The sequence below is a fragment of the Pleurodeles waltl genome, chromosome 1_2, assembly GCF_031143425.1.
Source record: "Pleurodeles waltl isolate 20211129_DDA chromosome 1_2, aPleWal1.hap1.20221129, whole genome shotgun sequence".
In the NCBI taxonomy this organism is placed as follows: domain Eukaryota; kingdom Metazoa; phylum Chordata; class Amphibia; order Caudata; family Salamandridae; genus Pleurodeles; species Pleurodeles waltl.
Genome location: NC_090437.1, coordinates 18,334,848 through 18,360,733, shown reverse-complemented (window position 1 = coordinate 18,360,733; position 25,886 = coordinate 18,334,848). Strand labels below are relative to the sequence as shown.

General features: G+C 45.2%; 1 protein-coding gene across 1 annotated transcript in view; it reads left to right on the top strand.

Moving 5' to 3' along the window:
• LOC138296500 (poly [ADP-ribose] polymerase tankyrase-1) overlaps positions 1 to 25,886 on the top strand; it is a 734,848-nt gene that overhangs the window by 137,139 nt on the left and 571,823 nt on the right. The window contains exon 5 of the mRNA XM_069235671.1: positions 9,820 to 9,886. Coding sequence (XP_069091772.1) covers positions 9,820 to 9,886 — 67 coding nt within the window. The remainder of the gene's footprint in view (positions 1 to 9,819; positions 9,887 to 25,886) is intronic.

Here is a 25,886-nt window from a genome sequence, read left to right as displayed (position 1 = left end):
AATGAAGTCGGCTATGGATTCGCTGACTACATCCTCCTTGATGACCTCAATTTCTACCTGGACAACCTCAGGAACCCAAACACCTCATCCCTACTGGAGAACGTTGCCAGCATCAGACTCAAACAGCTGATCACCTCCCAAATGCACTCAGCATGACACACGCTCCACCCCATCTTCTCCGCCAGCAGCAACACCTCCATCAGCCACATCTCCGAATTCCTATGGTCCAACCACCACCACTGCGTCCACGTCTCCTTCACCAAACCCACCCATCACCACCATGCCCTCCACCATCTGCACAGAAGCAGGAAGAAGTTCACAGAAGACCAGCTCGCCACCACCATCCGCAACATACCACCACCGACCTCCACGGATGACACCACATGTGCACACCTCCTCCTCCACCTATGGATCTCTGTCAGTGCCAACACTCTGGGACCCTCAGGAGTCCCTCTGGCAAACAGGCTACTGAGAAAGCCAGCTGGTTCTCCCCTGCCTTCCAAGAGTCCAGACGCACCTGTAGATGACTCGAGAGAAGATGGAGGTACAGCTAGACCCCAGAAGACCACACAGCCCTCAAAACCTCTGTCTCATCATACAAGAACGAATCAATGTCGAGGCACACAACAGCAAAGAACTCTTCACTGTGATAAAAGAATTCACCAAACCCAGCACTGACACCAGGGACACCCCCCATCCCAAGCCCTCTGCAACATCTCCACATTCTTCCACCACAATATCTGACACCTTTACAACACAAGACCACCGGCCCCAACTGCAGCCACCGCACCCAAAGGTTCTGGACCCCACCAGACCCTGACCAACTGGACCACCCTCACCACTAACAACACCCTTCGGATGATGATCGTCCCCTCCAGAGTTCCCTTGGACCCTTGCACCCACCACGTCTTCAACCTAGCCAGCAACACCATCACCCAAGCTCTGTCGCACCATCAACTCTTCCATCAAGGCCTCTTTCTTCCCTGAGGACTGGAAAAAACGCAGAGATCAAACCCATGCTGAAGAAACCCTCCGCAGATCCGACAAACTTCAAGAATTACAGACCCATCTCTCTGCTCCCATTCCTGGCCAGAGTCATCGAGAAAGCCATCAGTGGCCAACTCTCTGAATTCAAGACTAACCACATCCTGGACCCCTCCCAGTCCTGCTTCAGAAGCAACCACAGCCCTGAGACCGCTGTCCTCACCGCAACAGGCAACATCTGCAATCTCCTCGACCAAGGTGAAACCACACTCCTCATCTTCCTGGACCTTTCGGCTGCCTTCAACACCGTCTTCACCCCCCCCCCCCCCCCCCCCCACTCTCTGTGTAAGACTCCACAACGCCGGCATCCGCGGAAAAGCCCTGAAATAGATCCTCTCCATCCTCGCCGGCCAATGTTCACATCCAAACCTACAGAGATCAGCTGCGGTGTCCCCCAAGGCTTCTCCCTGAGCCCCACCCTCTTCAACATCAACATGGCCCCGCTAGCGGACATCATCTGAAACCACGGACTCAACATCTTCGCCTATGCTGAAGACACTCAGCTGATCCTCTTCCTCACCAACGAACCTTCAGTAGCGAAAACCAACTTCCACAGCGTGATGAAGGCAGCTGCCTCAAGCTAAACTCTGACAAGACAGAAGTCCTCATTTTGGGCACCTCTCCCTCCACCTGGGATGGCTCCTGGTAGCCTGCAGTGCTGTGAGGCCCCCCTCACACCGACTGCGCACTTAACCTAGACATCATGCTCCACTCCTTGCTCTCTCTGAACCACCAAGTCAGTGCCGTCTCGTCGTCCTGCTTCTACAAGCTCTGGCCTACTCAGAAAGATCTTCAAGTGGATCCCTGTTGAATCCAGAAGACCGATCACCCAGGTTCTCGTCAGCAGCAAGCTTGACTAAAGCAATGCACTGTACGCAGGCACCACCCAGGAGCTTCTAGATAAGATGAAAGGAATCTAGAACACCACCGCTAGACTTATCCTGTACATCCCTCGCCGCAGCCACATCTCTGGGCATCTGAGAGACTTACACTGGCTCCCGATCAAAAAAGGAATCCCCTTCAAGCTCCTCACACATGCCCTCCACAACATCAGACCTGCATACCTTGACCACTGCCTCGCCTTCCACACACCCACCAGACAACTCTGTTCCACTAACCTGGCCCTGGCCACCATCCCACAGATATGCAAGACCACAGCCAGAGGGTGATCCTTCTCCTACCTCGCTGCTAAGACCTGGAACTCTCTTCCTCTTCATCTCGGGCAATCTTTCTCTCTGCCTCAATTCAGGAAGGACCTCAAGACCTGGCTCTTCAACAGAACCTGCCACCCAGTGCCCTGACTGAGCTGCAGAGCAACATCCCCCCACCCTAAGCACTTAATTGAGTAGGTGGCCTTATTTCAGTCATAATTAACGGTTTCATATTGTGGCTGAAAATTCCTAGTTTTGCCCCTGGGACATTGCAGACGCTCCTTTTTGTCAAGGGGCAAACACAAGTTTGAATGGCTTTGTCGTCAACCGGGGGAGGATGATATTTGGGTATGCGTTCTTCCTTCAGTGTGTGCTGTTCTTGGTATCATTCCCACTATTTCCCTGGGTGGTCCTCAAACTGTCGAAGACTTTGTGGATCGTTTTTTTGACTCCAAGATGAGTACAATAGATCCAGTACTCTAGTATTTTGCAAATATCAGAAATGCCAGAGGAACATATTCTATGATCGGCTATTAGCCACATATTTGGGAGACTGTCTAGATGAAGGAATCGGGTCTGGTCCAGCTTCCAAATGTAGAATAGACCACGCTCACACCATATTGGGTGAGTGGTGGGGAGATACAGATGTGATTAAACGCGATAACAGGTCACACTTTTAATAACGCTGGTGTTATGCCTGGTGGAGTACTATCCATGCCCTGCAAAGCACAAGATCACGTCCAAATTCGAGAATTTAGGACTCCTCCTCGCTAAGCGACAAATTATGATTAATTAGAAGTAAGTGAGAGGCCCAGCAGTGGAGGGATGGAAGCGAGATGTGATCAGATGAGCAGAGTACAAAAGTGTTGGCCTTCTGTGGGAGGCAACAAGGGGTATAGGTTCCATTGACATTGCAAGACCGTTGGTAGAAGAGTTGAAGGCAGAAGATGAGGGAATGGATGACTCAACTGCCTTGGATGAACCCGAAGCGGGGAGGGGGGTCAAATTAACACGCATTAGAGGGGCTGCCTTTGGGGTGGGATGGTACTTGAGGGATGGTTGCCTAATGGTTGATGGCCTGGACCACAACTTTGGCTACCCTCTGAGTTTCCCCAACCTCCCCACCGAAAAAAACCACCCTTGCTGTGGCCCAACATGCTGAATGGTGCAGTCATAGCATGTATTACTTGTGCTGGTGTATGGCACTATACTGAGGGGATCAGGTGGGTGGTGTGGGATTGAAGGGGTAGGTTGGACTTTGTGCGCTGGGAGGTCAGTTGGGAAATAGTGATCACTTGGTTTGACTTGATATTGATGAGGGGGAGATCCCCATCCCGGGGACGCCTGGTCTCTTCTGAGGTTGTTCCCTCCTTGGAGGATATTGTTGTATATACTGCTGGGTCAAAATGGTGCACACTTGACAGTGGTTGATGTATTTGATTGTGAACCATATCTTGAGGTGCGCTGTTATGCAAATGTCAATAAACTTTGTTTAAAAAAAAATGTAGAACAGGCTAGCTCAATAACTGAAACACTGGCTCTTGGATTTTGCAAATTGTAGCCCAAAACGTCTTCAGCACTACTAAAAGCTCCCCAAACTTAGAGCATTGTCTATTTAGTACTACAAATGCACAAATCATCCCTCTCTTAAACTTAACCGTATATGTGAATGTTTGCACATTTGTTAAAAAAAAAAAAAGAAAATGTTAAAAAGTAACATTCTTTTGTTATTTAAGCATTTGTATAAACATTTCTTTTTTTAATAGGCCTACATGCCTTTAATTTAGTCAGCAAATGAACATCGTTACTTGGTGATGCTCAAGTTTACTGCTTAGCCTTCAGTGTTCAATCTCATGTCGACAGATATAACAATAACTTTAGCACCAATGCAGGCTTCAACTTAAATGCTACGTCCTACTTGGCCACCTCTCCATTTCTTAGCATCATCATCCTGGATGGTAGATCAGCTTTTACCAACACAACCAGTTCCACCACTGGCATATCCGACTTCACCAGAACTGGCCTCTGCTCCAGATCCTTTACTTTTAATGGGAATACCTTATCTTCAATACAGATCTAGAAGGGGGAGACAGCCTCTCATGAGGAGGGACACTATTTCTTTGGAGAGTCTGACCTCTTGAAGAGCAAAATCAGGGCACTGATTAAAATTATGTTGAGCAGTGGACACCTTCAACTCTAACTTTACAGCACTCAGGGAGCAAGAAGGAGTGCCAAAGCCCTGGAACTCAGCAGGGACCAAAGCTAACCACTTCACCGAAGTGCAACCTCTAGCTGTTTGCTTAGCAGAACCTCTGCTGCCCTTTAATGAAGCTTTCACGCAGCCTATCATTGCAGTGTGGGAGCAGCCCACTACTTCTCCCTTGGTCATCAGAGTGATGGCCAGGAGATACAGATCATATCTAGGTGGCCTGGCATTTCTCTCCACTCATTTCATGCCAGAGAGCCTTGTCATCCGGGCCCCTTGGCCATTGAAACTAGAGTTGGGGGCTTTGTCCACCACGCCCTCAGAGAATCCAAGAAGTTAGAGTAGATTGCGATAGGCCTACAGACTGCAGCAAGATTACAGACAATAATGGAGAGTTTGAGTCTTTTCTAGAGGTTTCTCCTTTTGAGGCAGATAGCAAGTGCAAAGCATCCAAGAGAAACAAGCCAACCCACTATACTGCCATTATTGAGGCTGTTTCAAAAGTAGAGGCTGTTGGAACACAGAGTGCCAGTTGGAGGGTGGGTGTCCTCCTTTCCACAAGCCATCACTTCAGAACATTGTATCTCACAGATTGTAAAAAGGGGGTTTTCCCTACCCTTCCAGCACACATCTTTACCCATACCCCAGCTATGGCCACCCTCACCCAGCAGGCAACCGGTCCTTCAGGAGGAGGTAGAGCTCTTGATACCAAAACAGTCAGTGGAACTGTTGACAAAGCAGGAATGTTGCCAGTGGTGCAATTCCGGGTACTTCCTGTTTCCGAAAAAAAAAATGACAGTTGGTGTCTAATCCTAAATCTAAGAGTGCTGAACTATTTTTTGCAAAAGAACAATGTCAAAATGCTGTCCTTAGCCACAGGTGTTACTTGTGTTGGAAGCAAATGACTGTATGGTGTCTGTACACCTGCAAGGCACATAGTTTCCTTACCTGGATGACAGGCACTTCATGCCGGGTCTCCGGAGGTTGTGGTGCAGCACTTACAAGACAGTGTTTCTGCTGTTCAGCTTGGGTTTTTCCATTAATGAACCGAAGTACACATGGTGGCTTTTTTCATTGGATCCAGTTGATAGGGGCAGTATAGGACACTACATCGATTTGGGCCTTTCCACCTACTCAGAGGATTTTGATGTTCCATAACGGAGCTTTTGTTTGTCCTGATGAGTTTACACCTGCTAGCTCTGTTAGCTTTGTGCATTCTGTACGACACACATCCCACACCACACCCCTCCTTTCCACTGGTGCCTCTGCAGGAAGTGGTTCCAGCATGTTGGTGATCTGGGGTATTCTGTCAGAATGTCTGGCAACACTGCAGCAAATTGGATGTGTTGGAATGTGGGTGGCAGTCTGGTTCAAGGGAGTTCATTCCAGCTACCACCAGCAGTGGCGTCAGCCATCACTGATTTTTCCACCCTCTGTGGCAAGCTCATCTGGAGATTCGAGGCCTCTGGTCTCCGGAAGAGCAGATGTTGCACTTCAGTCTGCTGGACCTATGGTGGATTCGACTGGCGTGCAAAGCCTCCTGCCCTCACTTGCGACCAGTCTGTCCAGATCTTGACAGAAGACCGCACAGCCACTAGTGGTACATCTATAATCGGTGGGGTTAAGGGTCACCCATCTTCTGTTTTGAGAAGCTCTTTGACTCTGGTCTTGGGTCAATCAGATCTGGTTGGTTGCCCCTCCTCTGGCTGAGGTTCTGGATGTCTAACTGGTCAGACTTGGTTGGCGTCACTGTGCTGACCACAAGTGGCAATTTCCCTCAGAAAGTATTCAATTAGTCTTCAGTCTTTGGTGCACACCTCAGGTGGATCTTTTTGCCTCACACAACAGTGCTCTGGGCCCAGTGTTCTGAGCCCTCCAATATCTGGTGCAGAGATCCTTGCACTTGAAGTGAAACTTTCCGCCTCAGTACGTGTTTCTCCCGTACCCTTGATTACTCGAGTGCTGAGGAAAATTCTCCTTGACTGGGTCCAAGTTATGTTAATGGCCTCAGACTGGCCAAGAAGGTGTGATATACAGACATGAGGCACCTCTCCTTGTGTCCCCCTGCTCTTTTTCCCTCCCAGGGTGAACCTTCTCTCACAATTGCAGGGGCACCTGCTGCACCCCATCATCCAGGGCCTCTGCTATCATGCGGATGTTAAGATGGGGGCAACCTGAATGCTTTTTCTCTACCTCCTGAAGCGGTGGATGGTATTCTTAAGTGTCTACAAAAACTCCACCAAAAACAGTATGTTCCTGACCACAATGTTTCGGCCTACTCATTTCATAATGCCACAGTGGCATCTTAATCGGTTTCTTAGTTTTTAGGTCGAGAACACAATGCTTAGACATCTTGTAAGTATTGTGGGCTTTTAACCACGCCCATCACTTTACTTTGCTCCTGGGCTTGGCTTTCAAAAATCACTTGATGTCATTGGTAAATGCTTTACGTTTGTCCCGCCTTGAGGCTGTTTTTGTCACACCTTATAGACCGCCCGTTACATGGATTATTGCACGATTGCCGATATACTTAAGCGTGGGGAACTATTTTTTTTTTATTTGTCTCTCCCCTTCGTGCTGCTTGGCGGCCACAGCTCTCACAGCGCGCACAGGCACACCAGCGTGAATTAGATCACACTGCTACCTCATCAGTCTCTTCCTGTGACTCCCTCCCTCCCCCCCAAACAACACTTGGAATTGGTACATGATTTATGTAAAAAAAGAAATCCTGAAAGCGTTTCTCCTGGCACAGCGGGAGAGCCGATACTACAATATTCACTGGATTGTGGAAACTTGCCCCATAATGTTTTGTAGGGTGTTACTTTTACAAAACATTTATGCTCATAACTCAGCCTGTGGTGGTCTTAGGACAATGGGACCACCCTCAAAACATACACTACGACATGCTCTTTCTGACTACATCATCTCTAGGCCCCCACACTGTTAATGAGGACTCCAAAATAATAACCTCTACCACCATTAATTATCTTTTTAAGCTCTCTCGTGGCTGGAACTTTTGTTTTACAGCTGTGAGAAGTTATGTTTTATGGGCCGTGTTTGTAATATCATTGTATTAGGCCTGCTAGCCTCGAAAGTGTGTAATGCACTAAGGGGCTACATATATGGTTACACTGCGTTATCGTCCCATTCTTTATTTCAAGTGTTTTTGCTCTCTAAGGGCTGACTGTACTGTCACATGACCATATTTGTTCAAAAAGTTATTTTTATTGTGGTGTTCTCTGGTGGCTCATCCGAGCATCGCAGTCAACTTAATGTACTATTTGCGGCATTAGACTCGCCCCACAATGCTTTGCAGGGCATTACTTTTACTGAACATTTTTGCTCATAACTAGGCCTGAGGTAGTCCTAGGACAATGGGACCACCTTCAAAACGCTCTTTCTGCCTACAATATCTCAGGGTCCCCACATTAGGTTAGTCGGGACCCCAAAATAATAACCCCTCCCACCAGTGCTTTTAATCGTTCTTGTGGCTAGAACTTTTGTTTTACAGCTGGGAGAAGTTTTGTTTTAAAGACCTTGTTTGTAATATCAATGCAGTAGGCCTGCTAGCTTTTAAAGGCATTGTCTAGGGTCAAAGTAGATGGTTACACTACTACTTTTTCATGGATTCATGCCCTCAAGGGTCTAACAATATGGTTACATGACAATGTTTCTTACAAATTATATTTTTGTTATGGTGCCCCCTAGGGGCTGTTTTGAGCATAACGGTCTAGTGCCAAAAGTTTATTTCTGATAAAGGTTTATATGATAATTGTATGTTTTAATAATCTCTCCTTATTACAATTGTTGCCATGATTCAGGCCAACTTAACATATTTCTTATACTGACTGTGTGAACACTCTTGATATGTTTAGGTGACCCTTCTAGGTTATTTCTCCTGTGTCGCTGCCTTGTGTCTTTTTTGGGGGAATTGTGATAACCAACCAGCATCTCTGATGGTGGAGTGGTGAGAGTGACATTCTATTGAAATAAGCATGGCAGGTTTAAATTAGGATGCTAAATGGCGCCATTTACATTTTTTGCTGTAGATAGAGGAAGAAGGTAAATGAAAGTGCTTTAGTTATATGCAGGGCCACTGGAATTATATGGCAGAAAAAACAAAATTACAAGGCAGGGTTGACCAGTTTATGTGGCAAGAAATGTCCAGGTATGAATTTACGATGCCAATAGCTCTAACTCAAGCAAATGCAAGACCTATTCCATTGCAAATGCTTGTTTAATATGTTCCCCATTCAAACCATTGCTCTGTTGTCAGTTGCGACTACTTACATCGAATGCTATTATTGTAGCTATAATGTCAATAAGGGTTGTCAGTGAGTTGCTGGCGCAGAGTGTCAAGCCCTACCTTCACCACCTTTTTGCCCGACACGATAGTTCTTAGAACTATCGCCGCTTTCCTGTGTAACTTGGCCACACCCTTTCATATGGTACAGTCTGTCTCCTTATCCATATTCTTGCCTTCTCCACATTCTACTAAAGAGGAAAAGAGATTTCAAAGGCTGGATCGCTAGAGCACTCAGTTTTTATGTTGACCATACCATAGACTTAAGGTTTTCATAGGTTACACTGGCAAGATGAAGCGCAAAGCCATCTAGAAGTTTACATTGTGAAAGCCATCTTATGCAATAGTATATGCTATACCTTCGCTCACAAAAGTGATCAGAGGAACATTAATGTTTTTTTAGTGACTTTGTGTTCAGACAACTGATAGTGCCGTAATTATGTACTGCATTTCGCTATTGTGAGCAGTATTGTTTTTTCAGGATCTTCTCTACTACCTCTTCTCTAAGAAAAGCACCCCCTCAGGAGGAAGGAGAGAGAATACATCATTTTAGGGGAAAGTCATATAGCACTCTGTACAGCATCTAAACTTAGGGATGCTCTTACGAATCTGGGCAATAGTAAAAACAAGCAAAAAGCCACACTATTAACATGATGAGCCCCTTGTAGCTGACCTATTTGGCGCAGAGCTTGCTAGCTTGTGTCCCTGATGGAGCTTCTGGAGTGCATGTGAGCTGGGATAAGATACAGCATAGCATACACCCGAGCCCCCAGGTTGGCACAGTGTTTAAAAATAAAATAAAAAAATCAATAATAATATCCCAGTAAAAAAAAAAAAATGGTCCTGAAGTCATTGGAGAATCTTTAGTATGTTACGGGAATACTATGAACATGCATTGCAGTCTCGCACTTGCTCTTTCTAGCAACTCATTTTTTTTGGACTATTTAGCTGGGGTATGCAGAATGTTCCTAGCTGTTTCATATTGCAGTATGCAAGATGTTGCAAACAGGTTCTTGTTTGGTTATGGATTACATTGGTGCATGGCACTGTATTGGGAGTCCTTCTCTTTTCTGGATTTATTTTGCTGAGAACTGACTTTATTTTGTTTTTCCTAGTGGACTTGTGCCGCTACATAATGCATGCTCATATGGGCATTTTGAGGTCACAGAATTACTTCTCAAGGTAAGCTTTAGACTATATTTGTAATGTTTCGTTTAATCTAATTTCTCATTATGTAGCAATGTGATAGGCTGAGGGTAAATCTGTGTTGTATGAGCATAAACTTCTCCTGGTTGTATTTTTATATATTGGTGTAATGCAGTTGTTTCATGACTTGTGTGGTAACAGCGAGTTTTTTAAAGGATACTTCTAACTTTAGATCCCTCACCTTTAGAATCTCCACAGCCACCAAACTGGATCTGGAGAATTCTCCAGCAGTGCTCCTACGTGCCAGTAGGTGGGCGCTATATGGCTCTGTACCACCCTGCAATTGAGTGGAGTTGAATATAAGTGCCACCCCTGTGTGCTGACATCTGCTTCTTTCTTTGACATGGATCCCAAGCTCCACTCCCAACTCAGTCTTCTGACAGCTCCTAAAATCTTTCATAGTTGCGAGGGAATGATAACCCCAACGAAAACGGGGTTAAATCTTTACCAAGACAAAAAAAGCACATATCACGGACTTGCAGAAGGATATCTTTGATGTTTGTGATGTGGGCACACTTCTGTCATGTGACAATTGCGCGCTCATCCACCCCATGGTGATTTGTTGCCAGGATGTGCAACTCTATATTACCGCACACAAGAAGAGGTTACAGTCGAAGAATAGATCAAGCTACAAGACACTGGCTCCGTGGCAGTTCTTGTCTGAAGGTCATGCCAGGAAAAGAAATCCTCTTGGTCAAAGTCTTCCAGAATGTCGAAGTCCCAGTCTCGTAACAAGCCTGTCGTTCGAGGTTTGCCAGAAAGGTGCACAGGTGTCAAAATAAAGCACAAAACTGATCCTGCAGTAGAAGCATATAAACTGGGCTTGCCCACCTAACCCTACATTGCCTGGGCAGGAAATATAATTAAAAGAAAAGTGATAAAGTATGGACCAATCAAGAAATCCTTTTCGAAGTGAAAACATTAAGTTAATCACTCATATCATGATATATTAATCATCCACATTACATTTATTTATAATTTCACAAAATACAAGCCAAACCTACCTCTTAAATTGCTCATACCTGTAGATATTGTACATGAACATAAATACACACACAGCACGAAAATAATACAAAAGACCATAACACATAAAAGAAATAAGTCTTAACTGAAGTCTTGCATCACTTTTTGTTATGTGGCTGTACACACTGTTTTATATACAAAGTCCACAGTCCAAGGTAGTCTGGATTAAGAAAAAATACAAGATAGAAGACACTGTTGTCGTCTGTTCCTTTACATTGTATACTTTTTACTTCCAAAAACATTCTACTTTCTATGGACTCCTTCAAATCAAAAAGGTCGCCTCGTTTCAGCCCTTTTGGCAATGGGCCTCCTCAGGACCATGGAAGAAATCATTAGCCTAATTAAAGTAAATAATAAAATTATTAAATATATTTAAAAACCTCCTCAGAGTACCTCTGCAAGATAATGTGTCTTCCAGGAGTGCCACACTTATCACAAGCAAGTCCAATAAACTACTATGGTCATAATAAGACAGCAACCACTAGTGCCCGTGTAATCAATTAGAAAAAAGTCCACCACCATAGAAGATTCAACCATTTTGTCAGTAATAATTAAAGAAAGAAGTCACCCGTGTAACAAGTGGTTAGTGTAACGGCCTCTCGAAATAGAGGTACGCCTTTATTACAGTCAAGATAAAACCATGCCACCTTACTTAAATATCATCATAATATCGGCTGATTAATTTAATGTTTTCACTTTGAAAAGGATTGCTTGATTGGTCCATACTTTACCACTTTTTTTTGTTTTAATTAATATGATCCCGCAGTTGATCCTGGCACACCCCGAATTCCCCTTACAGTTGTCAGCCCCACAGTGAATAGTGATCTTCGAAGATGCTGCACTGTAGATCTTTGGTATAATTCCAGCTTCATCTGACACAACTTCAGTCTCACTGAGCCTCAGGGATCTGACTGGTCAGCCCCCCAACATCTGCCTCCGCAGAACTTGCTGTTGGTTCTTACAGACTTCGGCACTGACTTGTACCCTGGCGCCAAGGTCCATTCTGGTTTCTTCCATACCTGTGCTGCCACTGGACCCACCACTGGCAATAGATGATATTATCCCAATGTTGTCTCTTACTCCGAACTAATGTTGGCCCATCCAATACCTGTGTCACACTGAGATGACAAAACTGCACACAATGGTTATTCAGCTAGATTCCAGTCCAATACATTTTGCCAGTACCAGCAGGGAATTCATGTTATTTTATTTGATGATTCAAAGGCAGTTCAAGAAGTACCTAGTGCCCATCAAGACACTGATGGTGATTAGAAGCTGGAAAGTGTGTCTGTCCCCTCCCCACCCCCATAATACTTGAGGATTCATTGTATGTAGACTTATAAATGTTAGTCAGTTAGACATATCTCCTGCAATGGAGCTAGGCTTGCCACCTGCAGAAGCAACTGCAATAAGCGATTCATTTGCAGCAGTGGTTCTGAGAGCACTAGCATTGCTGGTACCTAATACAGAGAAGAAAACAAATATATTGACTCAGATTCTTCAACCACAGCGGCTTCAGCTGAGCCGTTGGTGCCATTTAATGAAACGTCTTGAGGCTGTCTCAAAGGACCTCAGGGTCTCCCCAGCCAAAAGTATGCAGGATAGTCAGGACATGGCCAGGTATATTCTCTGATCTGGCCTGAACTCTACAGACTGCACCAGCAGAACTATTGACATCAGGATTGTACTCAGAGTGCATCCTTGAATGCAGTCAACTGAGTTTTCAGGAGATGTGCAAGTTTTCTTAATGGACATGACCACTGACAATGTCAGACTGTATGGAGAAAGGCTGAATGCCCGCTAGAACAATTCAAGGATAGTTTTGCCACAGCACGATCCTTCAGGATATTGACGCCAGCTAACAATGTCCCTACAAGTGGCAAAATTTCAGAGGCTATTCTGGGAGGCTAGCTTATAGACCGTGCTCAACTTCCCAATCTGTAACTTAACCAATGCAGTCCATTTGAGGCGCGTACAGCCCACTGACTGAAACAATTCAATGCAGCAGGAAGAGCAGTCATCCAATTCTTCCTCCCTTGCTGAAACAGGTACTAAGTCGCTTTAAGTTTCCCTGTCCGGTTAATTCCTGACCTGCAGGAGGCAGAATACTGCATTTCCTTCTGGCTGGAGATCCATCAAGTCAGACATGTTGTCGAATAGATTGCTAGAAGGGGATGTGCCCTTCTACTTCGTGTCTGTGCACCTTCCTCCCCCAAAGTAGCAGCTTTCAGAAGACACCTTTGTTTTTGAAGGGTGCCACAATTTGAGAAGGGAGAAGGATGCTACTCGCTGTACACCCGTGTTCCGGAGGAGCACACAGTCCTCAGGCCTATTTTGGACCTTTGCCTCCTGAATGCTTTTCTGAGGAAGGACCGGTTCAGAATGCTCACTCTGGCTTAGATTCTGTCAGGGCTGGACCCAGGAGACTCAATGGCATCCTGGGACTTGCAGGACGCACATTTCCACATACACTCCTGGTGTCCCACAAGCGTTTCTTATGGTTCAAGAGGATTCAAGAACACCTTTCAGTGCACCGTGCTGCCCTTTGACCTTATCTTGGCCTCTTGCGTGTTTATGAAGGTAATGGCTGTGGCTACTGACCATCTTTGGAGGTCAGGAGCAAGGGTTTTCCCATTCCTTGTCGAATGGCTGATAAAGGCTGGTTCGCTGCACTTGGTTTTTGACCATCTTTAGATGGCCGAACTCCTGATATTGTTGGGTTTTACCATCGAGCCAAAATCACACATTAGCCCTGTGAACAGTATTCATTTCATTGGTGCTGTTTTGACATAGTGGTGTTCAGACCCTTTACTCCAATTTAATGTATCTGGGGCAATCAGGATATGATATTGATGTTTTGGAGTCCATCTAAGGGTCCGTTGAGAATGCTGAGGCTTCTTGGTCTCCTGGCATTGTGCATACTCCTCTGTCCAAATACCAGATGTCACAGGCAGGCCCAGCAGTGGAACATCAGATTCTGCTGGGACCAACTTCAGGGATGACTCACTCTATTCGGATCTCAAGAAAGACAGATCTGCAGTGGTGCTACTCTAACCAGACATTCCATCAGGCTTCTCTCCCTCCCCCAACCTGAGTTTGCATGGGTGACAGACATGTCATTGTTGCATTTCTGTGGGAGCATCTTGGAGAGGTGGAGATTAGTGGTCTTGTGGTTTCTGGCAGAGAGCTAACTTGGGACCGCACTCTTTTGGTGCTTTGAGTCATCCTGCTGTCCATCAAAAGGAAGTCTGGGTTACATTTCTCGTGTGCATGCCATTTGTATCTGTGTAGTGCTGTAGATGAATGGTTTTGACACATTAAACAATTAGTGGGATTACGTCAGTGCATTGCACAAGTGAACTGCAGCACTTTCTCTATAGCCACCATCCACCACCACCCTTCCTGACATATTAGTACTGAGGAGCTGGGGAGCATTTCTACTAAAGTTGTGGCTCCCTTCCTTGTTGGCAAGCATTTTTTCCCCACCTCACTCCTTGAAAGAGAAAATTAAACTCCATTACTGCGACCTTACGAGGGTGTTGTGGTTTTACATCTGTGTGAGGTTTTCTTTTGCAAAGAAGGGCATAGCAGTGCAGAAGAGGACCCCTGTCAAGGGGAAGATATATTCCTATCTGCATCATGCTAGCCAGGCCGCAACCCCCTGCGGGCCAGTGGACCCATCCCATCAGGCCAATGCAGCTTGAACAGCTTTACAGAGGAATACCTGTTCTAGACATCTGCATAACTGCGACTCCAGTGTTGGTGCATATGTTAAGGAAGCACTACTAGCTTGATGATCCAGATGGAAGGTCACTTTGCCCATTTGGTTCTGCAGGATGATTTGGTTGGAGTCCACTCCCCAGACCCTCCACATTTCACAGGTACTATTTTAAAGGTGCGGAATCTGCATTTAGAAGTAAACACCAGCAATACAATTTAGTTACCTTTGGTAACTCTGTTTATGGTGGATCCTCTTACATAACTGCAGATTATATACTGCCTTTCTATCTCCCTATTCTGTGGAGTGGCCTGTTTAGCATCTAAAACGTTCTGTCAGAGGTTCAGTACACTGTCCCAGTCAATTCGTTCTACTCTCTCTGTGTGTGTGAAGGCACCGAAGGAAAAAAATATAAGAAACCAACACTAACTCGCAGGGGTGCCGCTAATATGCAGCTCCAGTCCTGCACTTCTTTGGTGGTACAGAGCCACCCTCGGGCTACCCAGTGGCACTTATCTGTGTGCAGGAGCATTGCTGAGGAACTCTCTGAATCTAGCCTGGCGGTATTCCATATGTGGGAATTCTACAGTTAGATAGATCATCCACCAGAAGGAGCATTAATGAAAGTAATTACCTTGTTCATCTCTGTGCCTTTTAGATTTAATGAGAACTTAAACTTTCTTTAAGCCTCACTGGAAAACTGCACACTGTAGGTTAGGAGAGTACAGTTGTTATAGAAGCAAAAAATACATTTATTTGGCCATGTTCCTCTACCGAGAAAAATCATTTCAATCTTTACCACCCTACAGGACTAAATGGATATTTTTTCACTTTCATATACCCTTAGTATTTTCAGTCTTTTCCTGCAAAAAGGAAATTGCTATTTGCAGGAATTAGAGATGGCGGTTTTACTTTGGCTGCAAGAAGTCTAGTTCTACTTGATGTTATGTCAGATAAACACATTTGAATGTTTTACATACATTTTCATATTTCTCTACCATTCTGTTTGTTCTAAATCATAAGGACATTTTGTCCTTATCATAATACGAAAGCGGCAGCTATTCTCAAAGTTGTAAATCTGTTCTATTATATTGTAGTGTATTTTCTTCATGTTGGGTCACTAAAAATGTATGTTCGGTGTGGAATCCTTCTTATTGCAAATACATTTAGAAACCCCTTGATATGTTCGTGAAAAACCAGGATGTGATAAATTGTGATGAAATTAAGTATGTTACTTGCTTACTATATCCATATATGAACCCTAGCTTGTGCATTTGCACCTCACTTTCGTTTTGGTTCAGAACAACAGATTATCCATGAGAAAATGTAAAAAGCATGCAGCTGAGCATGAATTGCAACCTGAAAAAGATGATGTCTATACCTTTTGGTTTCACTTATGCTCAGTGAAGCACACATTTGTAATCTGTTAGGGACCTAAGGCATAAAAGCAGACAGTAGCCCTATTATTCAGAGAGCAGTATCTGACATGGTCTCTAGGAGTGGACATTGAAAGAAACTCGAAGGGCTTCTCGTCCTCACGATTTTGTCTGTGAGGAACCTGAGTTGTATGCGACATTCTAACACTTGCCAATGCTTTGCTCAAATACCTTCAGAGATGCCAGTACCAGTGTCTAGTTCTTGCCTACACAGCTCATGCGCAGTGCTGCAAGATGTATTGTTTATTATTCAGCAAGCTTACAACCCGCCCACAGTATACCAGTTGTTGTTTTCACCCTCATTTGTGATCTTTTAATTGCTTAGTTCCAGTAGGCTTCCATTCCTTTCTTATGTTGGCTCCTACCTAGCGCATGGACCAGTTACATGTGTTCTCCCTCATCTTTTTGTAATACCCAGTTTTTTTGTTTGTTTATAATAAGTGTTTCGGTATTAATCCTGGATGTGCAGTGTGCTTTCCTATATGGCTTCTTATTTTTTGCTGCTTTAACCATCAAAAATCAACGCTTTAGTTACTTACACTCAGAACTGAACGACTCTATGCTACACCACTCTAATCAACTTTAATCCACTCTTCTCTACCCCACTTGGCTCTGCTTCGCACCACTCCACCCAATGCCCCCCACTCTTCGCCCCCCTCATATACCCACTCTGCTCCCCTCTCATACACCCACTCTGCTCTCCCCCTGCCCGCCCCCCACTCTGCGTCGCTCTACAGCATTCCACTCTGCCATCTCTGCTCTACGCCACTCTGATGTACTCTATGCCATTTCTCTCTACACCAGTCTACTCTATGGAACTACTCAGCTGCACTGTATGCTGCGCTACACCACTCTAATTCATTCCACTCTATGCCTTCCAGTCTACCCCTCTCCACCCTATGCCACTCCACTCCTCACCACCGCACTCCAATCTGTGACACTTCACTCTACCACTCTAGTCCAATCCACGCTGCTCCACTTTATGCCACTCCATTCTATGGCAGTCCCCTCCGCTCTGTGCCACACCGCACTGTGCCGCTTTGTGTCTGTGCCACTGAGTGCCAAAGGATTGCAAGTATGAACACGGATGAGGATTTCATTTACTGAAATGGTATGGCATGGTTGGGGCAAACTATATGTTCCCCACTGTTTAAATTTACTCAAGGATGTTGGCTTGATAAACCCTTTAGGGTGCACTTGTGTGCTAGGAATGGTACCAAACCCGATATACTGAAAGCAAGCACCTCCAAACTTGGTCATGTCTTTCAGAGTGCCAATTAGCATGAAATACATGTCCAAGAATATACATCGCTTCGCTGTGCCAACACTGGGTGGCAAACAATTAATTGTTAGTATAAACATTCCTTGTGGTCTGCAATTACCACAATGCTTTGGGAGGACTGGTGCAAGCAGGCTGTGTGTTCCTCACCTTCACTAGTTACATTTGCTATACAAAGAGAAGGAACATCGCGTCTTGGTGCCTCCAGGCTGTGATCACCTGTGCAAGATTCTCTGCTAGATATGTAATGCAGAATTGTATGTGCCATCAATCATACGAAGGTCAAGATAAACAACATAACTGCCAGGCAGTCAACTTGTAAGAAACATAAAGCATAGAGGGCAAGTAAAAGACCTGAAGACATTAGTGCAACTCTGCATCTTGTGGACAATGCTGTGGACATAAATTAATACTCTGATAAGAAACCACATGGCTTTTACATTCAAGAAAAATTTCTTGGAGAATTGTGCTAGCAGATTTCATGTCTGGATTATAAGCCTGTGGAGGAGGACTTCTATTGAATTATTGCTCTTTGGTTGCAACATTTATTGTATTTGTCAGAAGATTCTGTCTTTCTAAATAGAATGATGTTTCAGGGGTTTGAGAACTGTGGAGAGGGAGGGGTGTTACTTTGATTTTTTTAAGTGCTGATGAACAACAAGACCATAACCTTGAAGCAGTAGGACTAAAGCTGAGCTATTCTGGGAGGGTCCAAAACACACAATTGTCTCAACCGGTGGAAGCAGTGATGAAGTTAAAATTGACCCAAAGCTTTTACACTAGGAAGGACGTTTTTGATTGTCAGTACTGGGATGGTCTCAATTAAGTTCATATTGTTGCTCTTGGTAATTGCCACTTGAGTATCTTTGTCTCAAGGTATGTTAACAGGGCACCTGCTCAGTCCTAAGAAGGTCCCTTGTAATTTTGCACGGAAAGGTTAAGTCCTTGAATTGTTTTCCTGAATAAGTTGCCCTACTATTGATCACAAGGTTGCAAAAAGTCTGCTTCAGACTGCATGAAGAGTCTGCAGTCTTTCCCACTTGTTGCACAAAGTGGTTCCTCATTTTCGGTCTTCAGCAAGTGATTGTGGAGATGGAGATTTGTAGGGATTTGTAAAGCCACACTTTCCAAATGCAGCCTGGAGTGAGTAGCCCCCTAATACAGAATTCTCTCAGTTATTCATGAAACAGTCCAATCAACAAAAAACAATGAACATTGATTAAAGACTTCTGAAAACTTTCAAAAACCAACACCCTGTTATTGAATCATTTTGTGGCTCACATTTTTAATCTTCACTCCCAAGGCTTGTTTGGCTTTTTTTGTTTTTTTTCGGCTGCTCCCCCTTAGTATGAATTATCAATTTTCTGCTGATGCAGGTTGTGAGCCTGTGTGCCAGACCCTCCAAATCCTCCCATTATGTCGGCTTTAGGCCTGTGAATCTTGTGTTTGTGGGTACACTCCTCATAAAGTTTGACAGTATTTTTCAAACTGTGTCTTTGGCCATATAACTGGTTTTTGGTCCCCTCCAGTGACAGAGCTGGTGCTGTTTTGGAAATGCTCAGCAGGTGTAGAATGGAAGAGATACTTTTAACATCTTTCTTTATTTTTCATTTCACATATACATTTCTTGATGAGTAGTGCACAAATGTTACCTATAACAAACTTGACTATGTCACCAAATCACCCCACCCATTTGGTTATTATACATTTGCAGCATAAGCTGGTCTAGTTGTGGTTTCTCCCACCCACACCGGGTATGGCGCATTCCAATTCGCAGCTCCCCATACATTATACAGTACACATTCCTTCCATAGCTCATCGATAGTCCAGTATGCTTATCCATGGATGTTAGTCCATTTTTGATACCACCTCTCATGAAGGTATAACATGCCTATTTGCTTCCCTTCCCCTATTGTGACGGTATAGGTTCCCCTCTTCTCCAACTCACTGAAAGCAGCAAGTAGTTCCACCCAGATTTCCAAGACCTCCACCACTTTATTGTCCCTATGTGATATCTGAATGTCTTTTCTCTGCTCCTCTCCATTCCACTATATCCCTCATCCAGACTGGAGCAGCTGGGGCCATGTTTCCCAGCGATCCCATGGCTGTTAGCCGTTTTGCTAATACTAGTGCAAGGTGTAGGAATTTATGGTGCATCTTCCCTTATTTCAGCTTTTTGAGGATTCCCAACAGAGAATGCCACAGGTTAAGTATGAAGGCAATCCCAGTCACTCCCTGGAGATGAACTTAAACTGCCCTTCAGTATGTCATAACTGCAGGACAACTCCAAAGTGGAGAAAGCAGACTCCCCACGGCTACATTTTACGCATGCCGCTGAGCGACTGACATATATTTTACTTAGTTTGATAGGGGTAAGATTGGTATGGTGGACATAATTAAAATGTATTAATTTAAACATTACTTTCCTCGGAACACCCCTTGACCAACCCACATGCTGTGCCCCAGTCCAAATCAGAAATTTTGTCTCTGTGATTTTCTCCAGGCAGCTCTATCATCCCGGTCCCACTAGGTCTGTCAGCCTTTGAGGCTCGATTCCAGAGCGTTACCAAATGTCTACGTTTTCCTCTTCTGAGCAGTACCACTGATGTTACTTCTCTTGCATCCCAGCCACCTGTGTCCCCAGGTATCTGAGGCTTTCTAGTTCCCACTATAGCCCAAAAGTTCTGGCAATTGTTCCCTAAGTTGCCTGGCCAGGCCACTCTTGGGCAAGAAAATTGTATTTTTCTTGTTAATCCTTAGTCCCGTCACCTCTCCACATTCTTCCTTGTATTTTAGTAATTCCTGTACGTCCTCTCTCTCTGCTGTTGTAAATAAAACAGTGCATCATCTTCATCGAGAGATATGAAATGTGTGGAATCACCCACTCGTGTATCAAATAGCAGTGGGGAGATGGCGCATCCCAGGCTTGTCCCCCTCTGTTTCCCAATCCTCAAACACATACCCCGGTTCTAATACTGGCTCGGGGGTCAGTATATAATAATCGCACCCATGAGCAGAATACTGGACTGAAGCCCATACGTCTAAGGACTTCACTTTTATGAGACCAATCCAGGTCTTGGCGATGTCAGCTGCCACCAAGTCAACTCCTCGTCCATGTCATACACTGACTGTAACACTTGTTAGTCGCCATAAGTTCAGGGGCATAATGAGAGCTGTTATAAAGCCACATTGTGCTCCAGTTGCCCCATCATCGATCTAAGGCACGTTGATAGGAGCTTGCATAGCACCTTGGTATCAACATTGATCCTGGTCAGCAGTCTTTAAGTTGAAGGGTGTCTCCCCCCACCCCTCCGAACTACCCCTACCCCTCTGGGTTTAGCAGCACACATGTAATGCTCTCTCTCATAGAGGGAGGCAAACCTCATAGTGCACAGGCTCTTTGAAAACCTCTAATATTCAACAGATTTGCGAAATGTTGTTAGAACTCCAATGGGCAGCCATCCCTCTCCTCCTCGGGGCCCTTCGCGCTGCTATTTCCCCTATGGTTGTGCAGAGCTCATCTAGGGTAATCTCTGCTTCCAATTCTTTCCAGTGGGTGTTAGGCACCATAGGGAGCCAGACCCCATTAAGGAATCCTGCTATTGAGTCTGATGAAACCTCACCCACCATTCTTTATGTCCCTCAGATGATCCAGAAAAATACAATTGATCTCAGTGTCTTATCTTGCTGACCCTCATAATGTCTCAACAACATGACCAGGAAGGTCTCCCGTCCCTCCCCCACTGAAGCCATGCTAATAGTTTGCTGAGTTTATCACCCTCTCAATGCAGGCCTCCCACTCATTCCCCCTTGTGTCGGTGGATCCCTAATTGAGGTCTAGGTGTAGGAAGTGAACTGGGTCCTCAGTTACTCCGTGCACTACACATCCTCTAACACTTCAGATGGAAGTCTCCACTATGTGTTCACTCTGTGAGTACCTCCACATTGACCTCCACAATCAGCCGAACGTAGTCAGTTAAGAAACTGGTTAGATAACTTGTCTCCTTCACCGTGTGGAGAAAATACCCCCCCCCCCCCCAACTCTCTACATATATATCTGCTACCCATATTTTGCATCACCGCTTTATGACTGGACGTCATGCCCAGTTTTATGTTGTGTTTTGGGGGTTGTCTATCAAAATCCTCATCCAGAATGCAATTAAAGTCTCTCACCCATGCCACCATGGCACTAATGCACACAAGCAGATCATCTTGAATCCCTTAGAAGACGTCCTTCTTATCTGTGTTAAGTGTGTAGATATTAAAGACGGCAATGTATCTACTGTCTAGTTTCCCTTGGAGGAGAACAAAGCAACCCTTAATGTCCACCTCTTTGTACGTTGGTTTAAGGGGGACTCCAGGAGCCACCCACACTGACATCTCCCTGGCATATGTCAAGTATGTACCAGAATAGAGTTGCCCTTGCCATTTTCTGCTTCCAGGTCTGTTAATGGGTTTCTTGTAAACATGCAATGTTGACAATTAAGAGCAGTGAGGACGCTGTGTCACTTCACATAACAACTCAGCCCCCTGGCACTTGAGGTTATTAATTCATAGCTAGTGCTCATGATGTTATTTCTGCATGTGCAGGGACTCAAGGGCACCTCTGCCCGAACTCCCCCGACCTTGGCGGATTGTCCCCTACGTCATAACCAGTGCCTCCATACACCCAGGTGACTCTGTACACACTCATAACAATTTAAACAGAACAAACCCTACCCCTGCCTCCCACCCTGAGTAAACGCATGTTAAATGTACATGAACATGTGTGCCCATTCCCCCTCCCAGATATGTATTCTCTATCTCCCCCCCCCCCCTGCCCCTCCCCCCCTTCAACACAGGGTTTGAGTGTTCAACTCTAGAAACTATACGCAGGGAGAGCCTGCTCCACACTGGCCTCTAGACCATATGGCAGCCAAAACCTCCTTCAAAGGGTACTCCTGGCTGCCCTATATCATCTGTTACCAAGAGTGCCCTTTTGTTTCTTATACAGAAAAGATGCTGTATGAAATCATGCACATCGACTACCATATGTTGTTCCCTCCCACCCTCAAATACTGTATGTTAAACATTAAGCCGAAGGGCTAATATTGCATCCAGCTGTGACAAGTATGACTCTCGGTGTTTCACCCCTGTCCCAACTTCCCTTCCCTCCCATAGTCATGCAGACAGTATTTACATATCAGCATCTCTCTTATTCTACTGTGACCTCCACATCATCCTTAGAGGAGCCAGTGACGGGGTAGGCCTGTCGAAACGGTATCCCCTGCAGTGGCCATCGTGTGATCTTGGAGTGCTGCATTGTATCATTGCTTGGCCATCCTGAACCCACTCCTAAACAAGGTGGCCAGGCACTCACCCCAAGGCCGGATGGCCTTCTGATCACTGAACTTATTGCGGGGGCATACAACGTGCCCTTTTCCTCCTTTGCCAGTTTTCAGTGCACCATGTTGTCACCCCAGCTCCCCCATGCAGTCCATTGACCCTCCAGTTGCAACTCCCATGGTTATCACTGCCCACTGAAACGAGGCGAGCCACACCGCTCCAGGTGTCCAGTCCTTGCACCTAACAGTGGGGGCAAATCTCACAGCAGTTGCCTTGGCCTCAGACCACCTTCAGCACTCTCGGTGGTAAAGAAATGTGCCAGCAAATTGTGACAGTCAGTTCCAATTTTAGGATTAAGCAGGTTTGGCTCCACAGGGTCCAGCGGTTATGTAGGCATTATGCAACAACCAGCAATGGTGATGTGGCCCAGTGCAACGTGGACGCCCCAGGTCCTATCCTAGGGGTTGCAGCACATGTTGCACAGCTGTTCTCCCTGGCCCCACAGTAGTGTCTCAGGAGCGGATGCCCACAATCTGCTCAGTTCGCAGTGCCAGGCTCTGGAAGTGCACAAACTAACACACGAAGGGACGCTGAAGTCCATACAGCTGCCCGCAGGTTCCCTCGTACAGGCTCCACTAACAGTATTATTGTTGGGCCTCCGAGGCGGCAGTCTGCTCCTGATCAGAGCAAAGAGGCACTGTTATTGTGCAGGGGGTGGGAGGCTTAGTCGACCTTTGTAGCTTTAATGAACAATTTTGGCCCAGGATAAAAAAAAATTCTAGCTTGCGCGTCATGAATGTTCAATTCTGAAAAGGACACAGAGACGAGGATTATGCTTCTCTTTCTTTACTCAAGAATAAACAGCAGTCAAAACATTAACCACAAAACTACTAATCCCAAAATATGTATATATATATATATATATATATATATATATATATATATATATATATATATATATATATATGTTCAATGGCATGCTTATCTGCAGATACACATCCTATGCATTGCTTCTTTTGGGCTCGGAGTGTTACAAGTTGTTTTTCTTCGAAGAAGTATTTTCGGAGTCACGGGATCAAGTGACTCCTCCTCTTGGTCATACTGCGCATGGGTTGACTCCGTTGTTGGATTGTTTTCTTTCCGCTGTTGGGTTTGGACGTGTTTCCTCTCGCTCCGAGATTTCTAATCAGAAACTTTAGATAACTTTCTTTGACGCTAGTTATTGTTTCGATCGCGTTTCCACACATAGTCGAACCGATCGTACAGTTGAAAACCAAATTTCACACTTCTGGGCGCGAGCGCCCAACTCAGGCCTGTTCGGGCCTACCACTTCGAAGCCTCATGGATTGGACTCCATTTTGATTTTGTCCCCGATGCCACGCAAAATGTCCATACACAGACCAACACCTCTTATGTAATCTGTCTCTCTCTCCCGATCACCGAGAAGAGGATTGTCAAGCCTGTCGATCGTTCCGATCCAAGAAGACCCTATGTGATCGGAGAGCCTGGAGATTGGAAATGGCGTTGAAGAGTGCCGAGAATATTGACACCATGGAAGAACAGGCACAATCAGCAGTTTGCATCCAAGACACTGACTCCGAAGAAGTCTCAGAGAAAGATAGACTCATCACTGCTGGTCAGCATGTGAGTACGACTGCCCCTATGCTCACTCCTTAAAGAGCCTTGAAGGCCTTGGGTGCACCACTGCCAGAGAACCATGGTTCGACCCACAAGAAAATCCTCGTCGACCGACCTTTGGGTTCGGCGCCAAAAGAGGCCACACCTCCTTCGATACGTCAAGCAAGTGCACCAAAAGCTCAACCTCTGAACCGAGTCAGCGTCCACACTCTTCAGAGTCAAAGCCTCAACGTCCTGCCTCGGAGCCGGCTGTATATTCAGGCCCAAAAAAATTTGCCAACTGCAGAGCCAAAAAAGTCTTCTTATTCAGAAGAACAAGGACTTTCAAGCCATCTTAATCAGAACTCCAAGCCATATCATGATCAGTCCTCAAAACCATCAGACTATATTTCTGAGGACACGGAAATTCAACCCATTCTCGAAATCATGGATGAGAGACAATCAAGGATCCATATCCACAAAGAGACTGGCAGAATAATTACAGCACCTCCTCCACAGACTGAAAGTTGGCTTTTCAGGAATATCTAGATACTGCTCCACCACTAGCAAATATTTTTTAAACTGGAGAAGCCATTCTTACCTCTGCATACGTCTCCTCATTCACCACATCTTTCTTTTTCACCACCACCCACTAGCCCCACCACATTTGCTTCCACCAACTCACTCAGACTTATTCTTATTCTCATGGTGATACGGTTGTTCCTTGGGATCTGTGTGATCCAGATCCCATACCTGCTAATGACCCAGACTTCTATTCTTCCAAACCTTCCCCACCGGAAGACACTACTGCATACACGCAGGTCATTTCTAGGGCAGCAGCATACCACGGAGTGCTTAGCACACAGCCTTTGGAAGAGGATTTCCTTTTTAATACAGTATCCTCTACGCCCTCACGTTAACAGTGCCTCCCAATGCTACTTGGCATGATAAAATATTCAGATGAGGTATTTAGTGAGCCGGTTAAAGCTAGGAGTTTAACACCACGCATTGATAAGAAATATAAGCCTGCACCTACAGACCCTGCTTACATTACCCACCTGGTACCTCCAGACTGAGTGGTTGTCAGTGCCGCCAGAAAAAGGGCCAATAGTCCATCATCAGGGGATGCCCCTCCCCCTGATAAAGTATGAAATTTGATGCTGCTGGCAAGAGGGTAGCTACACAAGCAGATAACAATAGCGAATTGCAAACTCACAAGCCTTGCTAGCAAGGTACGATAGAGCCCACTGGGACGAGATCCAGGACCTATTACAACACCTGCCAAAAGAGCATAAAAAAAGGGCTCAACAAATTGTTGCGGAAGGTCAGGCCTTAAGTAATAACCAGATGCGGTCTGCCCTTGATGCTGCAGATGCAGAAGCTAGAAGTGTTAATACTGCTGTCACCATACGTAGACATGTATGGTTATATTCCTATAAATTCAAGCCAGAAATACAGCAGGCAGTACTAAAAATGCCTTTCGATTATTTAAAAAAAACAAAAAAACAAAAAAAAAACTGTTTAGTCCTGAGTTTGACACCACAATAGAAATACTCAGGAAGGATTCAGACACTGCTA